Here is a 13,948-nt window from a genome sequence, read left to right as displayed (position 1 = left end):
AAAAACTTGCTGATCCATCTGTAACCATCAAAACACTGTACTAGAGGCATATTCAGAAGTTAACCTCCATCAAACCATTAACACAAGAATCATGTACCTAAGCTTCTAGAAGTTTGTACCTGGAAAGCTTCTGAGGTCCATAAAGTATTTACCTAGTAATTGAAGCCTAAGAAAATGGGTCTGGCACTAGGCTCTAAATAATCTTATCAATAAGTTTTGAAGTTTACATTTTTAACTTCTGTAACATGATACCAAATGATGTGAAATGGTAACACATAAAGACTTCATACCTAATGACTCATGAGTCAATAGAGATATTAATAACAAGTCTCTCTCTCTCTCTATATATATATATACTGTAAAAACATGCAACTAAATAAGAAAAAATCTACAACTTAAAGAATCCAATCATGTATCAAAACTGTATTGGTAACTGAGTTTTATTATGTGGACATCTACTGTGGCATGCATCTGTACAAACCTTTCAGGCAGTGGTCCACAGCTGGGTTATGAATAAAAAGGCATAAATTTTTCTTTCATTTTATTACAATTAAGTTTAACAGTACAGAAAAGTCACATGACCTCAGCGGGCCAGATTTCTTAAACCCTGAAACAGGAGGAACTCTCTAATTACATTAAATATTGTTACACATCCAGACTTCCAATGTACAAGTACTTGGAAACAGTTACAGCCCTCACCAAGCTAGGTTGGGGACATAAAGTCCAACAGCATTGGAAATGCTGTGAAGGCATAACTTTACAAATAGCAATGTAAGCTTACAGAACTTGCCTTTATTTAAGGTGGTATGTTCATGTAATTCCAGCGCCTTCACAATTTTTACGAACCAAATTTACTATACTTCACTTCTAAAAACCTAGATGAAACATGAAAAAGAAGCCATACAGTATAAATTGCAACTTCAGGAAAAGTTCCTGTTTTATTATTCCAAATAATTTCTCCCATGTCAAATAAATGTCCAATAGTTCCTGGTATGTGGGAAGATAATGTTTGTTAAAGTCACAATGAAGCCTTACAGACGGAAGCTTGTCTATATAAACAGCACAAGTTGAGAAAAGGTTTAATCTCCAAACCTATTAGACTTGATGAAGTAAGATCAGTAACGGCCACCTTGCGACATTACAGGAGGTCTCATTCCCATTGGAGGTCGAGGAGGGCCACCTTGGTAAGGGGGCACCATTGGTGGTCCCTGACCATATGGTGGCATAGCGCCAGGAAGGTAACCTGGCATGCCTTGATGATGACCACCGTACTGACCTAAAAAACACAAAATATACATAAAGTTGGTCTGTGTATCGCACTGTTAAACATTTTGCAGATAGTTAACTTTTTAAATATATACTAAAAATTCACGAAAGAAAGAAGGAAAGAGAGTAAGTAAGTGTACCATGAGGTGGCATTGGAGGTCTCATTGCTTGCTGCTGTGGGATGCCTGGTTGTGGAGGCATCATACCACCAATTGGTCCAACTGGTGGATTACCAATTGGAGCCTGTCCTGGTCGAGGAAGATTACGCTGATATTTAGGTAACTGTGCCCTTCTTTCTTCCTGAGAATAAAAATAATGCATAATGTCTAATGTAAGAACACAGAAAGACAAATATCCAAAATCCAATTAATTTTAAATATAATTAATCTCAATAATTATTTACTTTTGCTCCCACGAATCAGTGCTATTATTTAAAATTCCCTAACCTACTTCTACGTTAGAACATGGCTACCCAAGTTCACAAAATTACAAATCTAAACAGTAACTTTCTAACAAGTGAACTTCATTTGTATAAGCTTCAAAGAATCTGTAGACTCTGACACTCAGCCCTGTCAATCAACACAAGCAAATTTATACCTAAACATTTTTAAGAATAAGAACCAAGCTTACTGTCTTTTCTTTTAGAAATAGGAGGGTGGTATATGTGAGACCAAACATGAATTATCCTTCTTTCTTTGCTTACTATACTATGGTTTCTTAAGTAATAAACGAATGAAAAACCATTTGTGAAGATTTAAAATCAGATAAGACCATGTAAGTACAAACTAAAACCTCTCGAATGGGCAGGTTGCTCTAATGATCTTTGATCAAACAGTACTAGTAAAAATCTATGAACAACTTACCAGTGATATATCCTCATCTGGATGGATCAACTTACTGGTTGCACTGGTGGTTGTAAGTGTAGCAGGCTTACTTGTTATTGAAGCTGCTGGTTTCGCTGCAGTACTGTTTGTTGTACTAGTGGTTGAAGCTGTAGACTGTGTATAAGCAGGGAATGTAGGCTTGGGGGGTTCTGTAGTTGTTGCAGGAGTACTATTTAAGGGCTTGAAATCTGTACCAACAGGTCCTTGGACAGCTGCCTGAGCCTGCAAAACAACAATCCTTCATCAATAAAATGTCAATATCCAAAGTTAAGCATAACAGAAAATTAAAAAAAAAAAAGACACCAACATGAAATAGAGCAAACTTGAAAAGAAACCAAACCAAGTTAAATGTATAATAAATGTTCCACAGAATTCAACCATATGAGTATCAAGATACTGGGCTGAAATTACTATACTTCTCAGATGGCTTATACCTCCTCTCCAAGAACTTACATTTACAATGCTTTGTGTTAATTTTAGTTTACTACAGAATCATGAAATAGTATTTAATGCAAGTGCGTTTACTCTCCTAAATTCTTTGTTTAAATTAATTAATCTTTCCAACAGCTCAAAAAAAAAAACAGAAACTACAGAATACAATAGTCTGGATCATAAAGCATTAAAAAAAAATCATCAGTGGTAACTTATCAATATTACCACCTATGCACATAGTCTATAGATAGCAACATACTACCCTCCAAATTAGTAATGGCTAGAATACAGTATAGACAAAAGGGTTAATGGCACAGGCTCTAAATAAAGTTGACAACACACATTACTTTCATAATATGTTTAAAATGTTAACTAGTCAACTTTAGAATCAAATGCAGAGCGCTAATTTCCTTAAAGATGTGATGCATTAAACAGCATGAATCAAAAATAGCTTAACCATGCATCAGGCTAACCATTGGCCACTAAAGTTCATTTACTGCTCACATGCTTTTAACCCTTTAGAGCCACAAAAATTTAGAGTAATTTGTTGTAGTCATTAGTATGAATTCAAAATTTCAAACACCATGAGTTTTAGTACTTCTTTTACTTCTAACAAACTAAATATATTGGTAAGATTTAGCTTTTTAAAAGGGTCCAAAGGGTTAAGTTATAAAGTAATTTTTAACAATTTTAAACTGCAACTTCCTGCGTACTTGTGCTGTGCTAGGAAACAGAGCTTTAGAAGATGCAGACAGACTTTCTGAATTGGATGAAGCTGTACTTGAGCTTGTTACAGGTGTCCCCATCTGTAGCATAAAAGAAAGGAAACAATGAACCGTCTCCGAACAAATGGGTAAAAATATGCCTTGTGGCACTTTAGTATAGATTGCATTTTTTTTGATAAATGCAGACTGTAATGCAATCAAATGTCATTTATTTATTGAAAGAGGCAGAGTAAATGCATTTTTAATAAACAGTAAAAGTACATGCCTCAAGTTATCTCTATACCAATACAACCAAATTATGTTAACTAAACTTAATGTTTTGCATTGCAATATTTCAAGAATGTTAACATAAACTGAAAATGACACTTGACAGTTCTCTATGCAAATGCTCTATACAATAAAAGGAGCCTACAGTCTCATCAGGTTTAACAACTCCATAAATAAAATCTTCACCCACCACAAAAAGTCTAAGTTAATATGCTTTATAGCTTTAAAACTAAAACAGCACCCAGAAACAATGGGATATTGAGAAAAATCTAAGAGATAGTCTTTTTAAAAAATGATTCTTTTAAATATATTTACATAATTCTAAATGAAATTTGCAAACATTCCGGCTATAATGTATCCAGCCTACTCCTCTTCTGGAAGAGTTATGATGGAAGAAAGGCTACTAAGAAATTCAACCAGCTGGGTGGTAGTAAGCACGCCTTTAATCCCAGCACTCAGGAGAAAGAGGAAGGAGACAGGGAGATCTGGATCTCTACAATCAAGTCCAGGACAGCCAGGGCCACACAAAGAAACCAAGTCTTGAAAAACAAAACAAGATCTAGAAGAAGATTAAAGGCCATTAAATGATGCTCTTCCAACTCAAGTGTAGCACTGCAATTTACTGTAGTTCTAAATAAGAAGCACCCACCAAATGTATTTTTTTGTTTCTTTTTCAGGGTTTCTATGTAACCTTCACTTTCCTGGAACTAGATTTATAGATCTACCTGCCTCTGCCTCAGTGCAGGGATTAATGGCATGTGCCATCTCTGTACCATCTGCTGAAATCTTAAAAGAGATGTTGTCATTGGCTCTGACCTACTTCTACTCCCTTCCACAAGTCAAAGGAAGACCTGGAAATATCATTTACTTAATCCTCAGACATTCAACTTTCATTTCTAGCTACAGCTAAGAATCAAGAATCCTAGCCAGGCATGGTGGTACATGCCTGTAATCCCAGCAGACAGAATGATGTGAGTCCAGGATAGCCAAGGCTACACAGAGAAACACTGTCTCAAAAGACCAAGAAAAGAATCCATAACTATCAAAAAGTAACATCTGATTCCTTTCTACCTGCTGTGAATAGAGGAAATAAAGGAACAAATACAGATGATAGGCTACATTTTAGTATATATTACATATTAAGTTATTTAAGAAATTCACCTGTGATAATTTCAAAGATATCTGTAAACAAGTCGACTTTTACCTTTAAACATAAACGCACACCTTTTCAAGAATTTCACCTTACCTGTCCGGCACTGGGGAAAAGAGGCTTAGTAACTGGAGGCTGTGGAGCAGGTACTGCTGTTGGTACAGGTGGTCTATTAAGAATACCTGGTGCAGAAACAGCCTGTGCTTGAGTCATTGGAGGAATTCCAGGACGTGGAACAGGTGGGGGCATGCCTGCAGCAAAAATCATTCCCAAAAATTCAAGTCAAGGAACATTTATTTCCAAGAAAAATTGTATATGATTATGACCACATGTTCCTGACCACTGTCACACCTCAAACTGTCTCTTCCATTTACAACTCTAGAATCTTAAATGTTAACAAGTATCACTAGACAGCCCCCATCATTAACTTACTGGTATCACTATTTTAGTCAACTTTGTTTTCTTTCTCTGTGTAGACTTGGCTGTCCTGGTCTTGCTTCGTAGACCAGGTTGGCCACCATCACACAGCCAATGCCAACTTTGTTTTTTGAGGTAAGACCTCACTATAGCCCTGGCTAGCCTAGAGTACTATGTATAGGCTAGTCTGGAAATCTAGATATGCAACTGTCTCTGCAGGATTAAAGTGAAGGTGCTAAGGCTGTATGGCACCACACCCAGCCCACACAGCAAAGGTCTTTCAACATGTAAAAGATTTAGAAACTTAGGAATAAAAGCTATCAGACACAATACAAAGGAAATAATTTAACACTTCATACCTGGTGGCATACCAGGCATCAGAGGTGGTATTCCAGGTCCAGGTGGCATCATTCCACCCATTGGCATCATTCTATAAAAAAAGCAAAATTTAAGAAAAAAGAAAGTATTTATTAATAATATAAACCATAAATTTTTTCGCAATTATAAAACACTAAATGAAAACTTGAATATCTCAAGTACTAAAATCAGTCAAGCCACAAAGATCTACCTTACACTACAATAATTCTATCGTAATGTCCTAAAAAACAGCAAACTCTTGGGTGTACCAATAAAACAGGGATAAAACAAACTGAAAAACCCTTGTTGGCAAAACAAGGTCTGTAAGATCCAACAGCATTGTTGAGAATATATTCAGGAGGCCCCATCTAATAATAAATGTGTGACTGGAAGGTTTTTGTTCCACTTTAAAAATATACACATACAACAAAAATAAAAACTTTTTTAATTTGAGTTGTCCATTTTGGAGTAAAAATTTCTGTCTAGGAGGAACAAGGAAAAACCATCACCAATTGGCAAATATAAACTAGAATTAAACATAAAATTTTACTTCATAATATTAAACTATGACTCAAAAATATAACCCATATTTATAGTTTCCCCTTTTTAAAAAAGCTCACCTTCAAAGATCAGTCAGTGTCCAATTTACTTCAAAATATTAGGTTACTAACATATAAACTTAACTTGTGGTCTCTTTTGGTTTTCTGGTGTTGGGGATAAACCAGTGTCTGGTGCATGTTATATACGCACTCCACCAATGAGCTACATTATTCCAGTATTTCTACAGTTTAAGACTTTTAATCAGAACTTCTATATATAAATCCTAATTACACGAAAATGTGATTACTTTCTATAATAATAAAGCACGATGGCAGATTAGATCTTAAAGTATTACTTATTATTAGGTCTTACTACCTAATGATAGCTTGAGAAAGCATCTGCACATTTGGGAAAAAATGTTTTTCTCCTTTAAAGACAGTCTATATAGCCCAGGCTAGGCACTATGTAGCCCAGGCTGGCCTGAAAATCATTATGCAAAACAGGCTGCCTCATATTAGAAAAGGGATCTACCTACCTCTGCCTCCCAAATTCTGAGATTAAAAAAAGTGAGGTCTACTATGCCTGAGAAGAAAATTATTTTAATGTGTCTATTTCCTCAGAAATGTTTTAATATCTAAAGAGATGTGTCAATGAGCTAACAAACTTTAAAGTTTTAGTGAGGAAGATTAGAAAATTTCTTAAGTCAACTGAATAAATATCATTAAACACACACACAAATGACATTATGATTATATTATATTTCCTGAATTACATTATGAATGAGATGCTTACATGTTTTCACCGCAAAATGACTGGGTGTATTTTCTCTGATGATGCAATCTGTGAAAATGTATGACAAAATCAAAATCTAACTGTGATTTTCAGAATACAGTGGGAAAGTGTATTGCATACCTTTCATATCGAACTCTAAGTAAAAGTGATGGGCAACTCAACTTCATTTAGTTTCTGATGCTTTGGTAAATCATTTACAGTTTCCTTTTCATCAACTACACATTGTCCTTGAAAGTTCCATAACTAAGTCACTCAAATCTATAGCCAACACTTTATTTACAGCAAATTCAACTGAAGCAGATGGCTTCCTAAAACCAAAAATCTATTTTCCTCAGAGGCAAATGTATTTGTCTCATACTTACTAACCCCTTATTAGATAAAAATTTATGGAGCCCATATCTTTTGAGAAGCAAAAAAGGGGAAACATTTAATTTGCAGCACCCAAGTTGAAAAACACCCAAGCCCACAAACCAACTAGAAGTTTGCTTACCCAGGTGGCATGCCTGGCATAACTGGAGGCATGCCTGGCATCAGGGGAGGAACACCTGGCATCAATGGAGGTATGCCTACAAATCATTTCAGCAACAAAGTTAGTACTGGAAATTAAGCAGGAGGAAGGAACACTTGCATCAGAACAGTGAGGTCCTCAGGATACACTTGTTAACAAATCTCATGTTACCTGGAGGCATTCCTGGTGCCCCTGGAACTGGAGGCAGTCCTGGCTGAGCCATTGGTGGAATATAACCTTGCTGAGGCTGAACAGGCTGTGGCTGAAAGGAAGTTGAGGCTGCAGATTCGTCATCATCATATTCATCAGAATCATCTTGTTGCTTCTTTTTTTGGCTCTCTACAAAAAAAGTTTTAATTTACTTTCGAAAGAAAGAAAAAAAAGAAAAGAAAAAAAGAAAGAAAGAAACAAACATACATGACCTAAACAACTTAAAAATTTTATGTGATTTTGCCCACAACGTTGATCCAAGAATTCTGGAGGCAGAAGCAAGTGGATCTCTGTGAATTACTCCAGTTCAAATCACCTCTTCTGACCCTCGTAGGCACAAGGCACCCAAGTAATATAGAGACATACATGCAGACAAAACATTCATTCATACACATAAAATAATTTCAAAACAAAAACACAGGAGATTGGTAACATTTTCTACCGTCTGCACAGTGCATAGCTTAAAATCCTAAATTAAATGATGCTAAGAAAGAACATGAAAAAGCTAACTTAAAGTTAGAATTGGTGGGGCTGAAAAGATGGCCAGGTTCAGTTCCCAGCATACACAAGGAAGCTCACAGCCAGATATAACCAGTCTTTGGTAATCAGACACCCTCTTCTGGCTTTTGTGGGCACAAGACACAGTGGAACACAGAAATATGTGCAGGCAGCATCCAAACACATGAAGTAAAACTTAGATATGAAAATTTGGGAGCTGCACGCAGTGATGCACAGCTGTTACCACATCTACTCAGGGGTGTAAGGTGCAAAGCTAGGCAACCTGTGCTCAAGCCTCAGAACAAGACACACAATAACCCAAAACTTAAATTCATGCTTGAAAATAGCAACTCAAGCTGGGCAGCAGCGCACATTTGTAATCCCAGCACTCAGTGAAGCACAGGCAGGTGGATCTCTGTGAATTCAAGGCCAACTTGGTCTACAAAGCAAGTCCAAGACAGCCAAGGCTACACAGAGCAACCCTGTCTGTAAAAACATGGGGGAGAGAGGGGGAGAGAGAGAGGGAGGGAGGGAGGGAAAGAAAGAGAAAGAAAGAGAAAGAAAGAGAGAGAGAGAGAGAAGCAATGCTGAGCTGGGCAGTGGCACATGCCTTTAGTCCCACTACTTGAGAGGCAGGTGGATCTCTAAGTTTGAGGTCAGCCTGGTCTACAGAGTGAGTCAAGGCTACACAGACAAACCCTGTCTTGAAAAAACAAAGGGAAAAGAGTGAAATAAAATAGGAATACTGTCAGTGTAAATAGATTTTAATACATTGCAAATTTTACCTTGTGTTTTCTGTTCAAGAAGTCGCCGTCTTTCATCCATATCTTTTTCTGGAATACCTTCCATGCCATATATTTCCAATTCTATGTCTGTTCTCCCAGGAATTGCATTCGGTACAGCATCTATGGTTTCTTTATGCACCTTAAAAAATTAAAAACAAAAAATGTTAGATCATGAAAGTCTTTTCTACACTAGAAATTCCTCAACAGACCACTTAGTAGGATCTATTTTAAGACTTTTTTCCAGGGCTGAAGAGATGGCTCAGCAGTTAAGAGCAGTAGTTCTGAGATCTGAGTTCAATTCCCAGAATCCACGTTTTAGTTCGCAACTGTCTGCAACTACAGTTCCAAGGGATCTGACACCCTCACAGCGACATACATGCAGTCAAAACACCAATGCAAATAAGGAAGTAATAAATAAATAAAATTTTAAAGCAAAGCTTTTTTCCAGGCCATGGTGGCACTCACCACTCAGGAGGCAGAGGCAGGTGGATCTCTGAGTTTAAGGCCAGCCTGGGCTACACAGAGAAACCCTGTCTAAAAGCCTGGCACCCCCAAAGACTTTCTGTATTTAAGTCCTACTTTTGCCACCTACTGGCTTTACAACACCAGTCATCTGACCACTAAGCCCAAATGTACCTCACCTATGTAGCAAGACTTTATTTTTATTATTTATTTACATTCAGGGGAGATGTTGCCCCACATCACACAAAGTAAGTTCAGAGTAACAACCTGTGGAATTTGATTCTTCTCCTCCCATGTATGTCTCAAGGGTCAAATTCAAGTCTCAGTGCAGTTTTCAAGTTTGAATGTAAGCACTTTTACCCACTGAGCCATACCAGACTCCTTGAAGCCATTTTTCTTGCTCAGAATACTTTAAAAATCATCCTTCATTCCTCACTTTTTCTCTGACTAGACATCAAATTACTAGCAAAGTTTGTTCTGACAACAATGCCTCTTTTTAACCTTCCAAGTCTCCTAACTGAACTCAATGCACTTCAGTCTATTTTCAAATCTCCAGATAAAATTGCCACATTTGAAAAACTGTAAAACAAAGGCAAGTGTGGTGGCCCATGCCTTTAATCCCAGTACTCAGGGAGGAAGAGGCAGGCAGATCTAAGTTTGAGGTCAGCCAGTGCTAAACAGAGAAACTCTGTCTCAAACAAAGAGCTAAAGCTATTGGTTAGTATGAAGAATGTGTAAAGAAAACCTAGTATGTAAAAGGCTCGGGTTAGACTGTCAGCATAGTGTGACAGGTGCATATAAACATCAAGTCTGTGTTATATTCACTATCTAAATTCCTTTCATTCAGAATTAACACACTAACATACTACTGCTGCTTCTTTCAGTCAATATAGCAAAATTCTCCAATATTCAAGATCTTTCCTTTTGCTAGTCCCTGAAAATTATTCACTTCTTTTCAAATCTTTTCTCATCTGACTGCTTCCTAGTTCTACCTTGTTTTCATTTTCTCTATCATTTATTATGAGACAAACCACGGTACTTTCTTCCACAATATAAATCTAAACTCATTTAAATGCTTTATACCCAAGCATTTAATTTGCTGCTGTTCCACAGGAATTTTCTGTGAGGAATGGAAATGTTCTCTATCTACCCCTTCAATAGTCAAGCATGCTACATGTAGCTAGATACAAAGCACTGAAAATACAACTAAAACATACCTAGAAAACTGTATTCTTTTTAATCTTGATTAAATACCTATACAAAACCAGAAAGTACTATGGCATAAAGCTATAGGTCTAAAGCATAGTAGGCTCTAAAATGCTTGCCTCTCTTTTTGGGCTTTGAAACAAAGTTTTACTATACCCCAGGTTTCAAATTGAGAGCCTAATTCCTTACCAGTCTAAGGTAACATAGTATCTACTAAAATAAATAATTGTAAAAAGAAGAACATACTGTTTTCTCTCTATGTAGCCATGGCTGTACTAGAACTCATTCTTTAGACCAGGCTGACCTCATACTCAGAGATCTGCCTGCCTCTCTGCTGGTATTAAAATCATGTACCCCCACCAACGGTGAGATTAGTTTTTAAGCAGATTGGCTATTCATCAAGTGTGATAAATTATAAAGATAGTTTCCCGAAGACATATCCAAGATTCTTCTTTATGTAGTTACAAATCACAAGGGCAAAAAAAAAAAAAAAAAAAAAGAAACAGAACACAGAATACAAGAAAAATCCTTACCTGCATGCAATGAATAGCTAAACCAGGTCCTGTGTACAATTTCTTATGACATATATGGCACTTAAAATGCTTTGCTTTTTGGTGCTGTATAAGGATCTTCTCATCATCAAAATCTCTGTTACAATACCTGGTCAACATTAAGGTTTAAAAAAACTGCACAAAAGTGACTCCACTGCCAATGAAAACATCTGTCAACCCTGTCACATCTGGGTGGCTCTCACCTAATTAGCTGCTAAAGCAGGAGGAAGCTTGAGGCCAGGAGAGTTGGGAAATCTATGGATCCTCCATCTCATAAATTTCAAAACAAAAAGAACAGAAAGCTGGAAAAGGTAGTACATGTCTTTAATCCCAGCACTTAAGAGGCAGAGGCAGACAAACCTCTTAGCTTGTGACCAGCCTGGTCTACAATAGTGAGTTTCCAGGCTAGCCAACAGCTATATATAGTAAGATCCAGCCTCAAAATAAAACAAATGCCATTCATATAACTAAAAAAATAGGGGCAACTTTAAAATTAAAAAAAAAAAAAAAAACAAAAAAAAAACAAAAAAAAAAAAAACCTGGATGTGGCTTAATCCCAGCATCCAAAAGACAGAGAAAGTTTGAGGTCAGCCTGATCTACATATTAAGAACCTATCTCAAAAATCAAAATAATTGAGGCTGGAGAAATGGCTCAGAGGTTAAGAACACGTGCTTTTCTTCCAGAGGTCCTGAGTTCAATTCCCAGCAACCACATGGTGGCTCATAACCATCTGGTAAGATCTGGTGTGCAGGCACCATGTTGTATAAATAATAAATCTTTAAAAAAAAAAAATCAAAATAAGAGGCCAGAGAAATGGCTTAGGGTTTGAGAGCGCTTGCTGCCGTTTCAGAGTACAAGGTTTTATTCCCAGCACCCATGCAGCAACTCACAATTAGAATTACAGTTCCAAAGTCAGGTGCTGTGGCACATGCCTTTAATCTCAGCACTCTGAGAGGCAGAAGCAGGTGGACCTGTGAGTTCAACCTGGTCTACAAATTGAGTCCCAGACAGCCAAGGCTACACAGAGAAACCCTGTCTTGAAAAGTAAAAACACATATAAAAACAAGAATTTCAGGCATGTCCAAAGCTTAATGAAAATTAAATGAGCCAGGACAGGTGGCACACTGCAGTGTGTAGCAGGAATATATCAAACCCAGGAAAGCCTGGTATGCAGACTCAGACCTTATCTTAAAAATAATATCTTCTCGCCTAACATACCCCATGCCTTTGATATCAACACTACAGATGAAAGGGCAGGAAGAACTCTATTCTGTGAGTGCCAGGTCAGAACAGTGAGGTTGTCTCAAAGAAAAACTTCCAGAACTCTAAAAACGGGCAGTGGTCAAAGTGCTGGGATTACCCAGCACCTGGGAGAAAAAAGGCTTACCGATCTGAGTTCGAGGTCAGCCTGGTGAACAGATCGAATTACAGAGAGCCAGAACCCCAACCCCGATATAAGGAAAAATAAGGAGGAAATCCAAGCAATTTCTCAACAATTCAGTAGATGTACAAAAAAAGACTCGAAACTGGGAATTCATCAATATTTATATTCTAGGATCCAAAATCATGACAGAGCAAACCTCACATTTAACTAACAATCCGTAAAATTCCTTCCAGTTCCATATTCGTCGAGGAAGGTAAACTCGCATATATGCACAATGCCAGGCGTTCTGACCTCACAAGATTTTTCCTATAAACCGTATTACAAAATTCGTGACCGATTTAGGTATTTGTTGACTATTTTAATAACGTAAGATCATTACTTGTAATAGATAAAATCAAGTTTAATGTAAAATACGTTATCTCTTTCAAAAAATACCAAAAACCAAAGAAGAGAAAAATAGAATTCGTTTCTTTTGTTTTTGTTTTTTTTTTTGCAGTCCTACAAAATTGGGTAACAGATACTTGAAACTCCACCCAGTAAGCGAACCCTTCCTGTAGATTAAGGAGCCAGAAAGAGACGCGGAAGCCAAGCCTCTACCGTAAGGGGGGGGGGCGAGGAAGGGAGGAGGGCAGAGGCGGGGGGGCGGCCCCCCCGACATTCACAACCCAATTATCCTGGGAGTCAATTAGCACATTTGCCCCAAACTCAAGTCCCTCTGTGGGATCTCCCAACCAAACAACGGAGACCCGAGTCCCTGGGCGCGACCTCACTCGGTGGAGGGCTGCAGGCCCAACGCTCGCACACAAGCGCCTGAGTCACCGAGGCCAGGCCCACCCAAGGCCGGAGCCCTCCCACCGCAAGGACCCCATCTTGCACGAAACCATCCTAAATCCTAACCCAGCCACCCCGGCACGGGGGGCCGGGAGCGGCCCGCCAAGAGGCCCACCGCAGGCCTCGCAGCCCGAGGCCCGACTAAGCGCCACCCACGCTCGGCCTTCCTCGTCGAGCCCACAAAGGATACCAGCACCACGGCTTCAGCTGCTTCTTCTTCTTGCGACCCATAACTGCGCTCTACAGACCGGGTAGAAAGGAGGCGGAAAGAAGCTGGACAAGCCAGAAGAAGATCGCCCTCGTCTCCGAACCAACCGCCACCACCGCGTCCCACAGGAAACAGACACAAAATGGCCGACACCCTCGTTCTCTCTTCTCTACCTCCCGTCAGCCACCGGGGTGAGAGCCGGGGAGGGTCACGTGACACGGGCCTCTGCCCTGAGTGGGTGGAGGATGCACTGCCGCCATCTTATGGGGTTAAGCGGAGCTGCGGCCTCTGGGGTTGTGTACGCTGAGCGTTTAGTGCTTGTCTCCCCGACTAGGTCTGACCACACGTGTGCAAATTGCGGAGAGGAAAAGTTTACCATTGTAATTAAAGATAGTTTTACAAAAAATAAATAAAAGAAAGGAGGGAAGGAAGGAAGGAAGGAAGGAAGGAAGGAAGGAAGGAAGGAAGGAAGGA

General features: G+C 38.6%; 1 protein-coding gene across 5 annotated transcripts; it reads right to left on the bottom strand.

Annotated features, from left to right (window-relative positions):
* Window positions 1–422: 422 nt before the first annotated feature.
* On the bottom strand, window positions 423–13,644 carry Znf207 (zinc finger protein 207). 5 transcript variants are annotated; one of them, XM_055619609.1, is made up of 13 exons: window positions 13,457–13,644; window positions 11,033–11,159; window positions 8,832–8,970; window positions 7,510–7,677; window positions 7,321–7,396; window positions 6,831–6,878; window positions 5,501–5,571; window positions 4,821–4,975; window positions 3,296–3,388; window positions 2,130–2,372; window positions 1,407–1,566; window positions 1,093–1,276; window positions 423–875 (listed from the first exon to the last, which is right to left on the bottom strand). In XM_055619609.1, the coding sequence occupies exons 1-12, from the start codon at window positions 13,495–13,497 to the stop codon at window positions 1,116–1,118; spliced, it is 1,482 nt and encodes a 493-aa protein (XP_055475584.1). In that variant the 5' UTR covers window positions 13,498–13,644; the 3' UTR covers window positions 423–875; window positions 1,093–1,115. The 5 variants fall into 5 exon arrangements, with proteins under 5 accessions (XP_055475584.1, XP_055475583.1, XP_055475586.1 ...); XM_055619608.1 differs by having other exon boundaries at window positions 423–1,276; XM_055619611.1 differs by lacking the exon at window positions 6,831–6,878 and having other exon boundaries at window positions 423–1,276.
* Window positions 13,645–13,948: the final 304 nt, after the last annotated feature.

This window comes from Psammomys obesus, unplaced genomic scaffold (genome assembly GCF_907164565.1).
Source record: "Psammomys obesus unplaced genomic scaffold, mPsaObe1.curated_primary_1811, whole genome shotgun sequence".
Classification (NCBI taxonomy): domain Eukaryota; kingdom Metazoa; phylum Chordata; class Mammalia; order Rodentia; family Muridae; genus Psammomys; species Psammomys obesus.
Note: the sequence above shows the minus strand (reverse complement) of the source record. Positions and strands in the feature narration are given on the sequence as shown.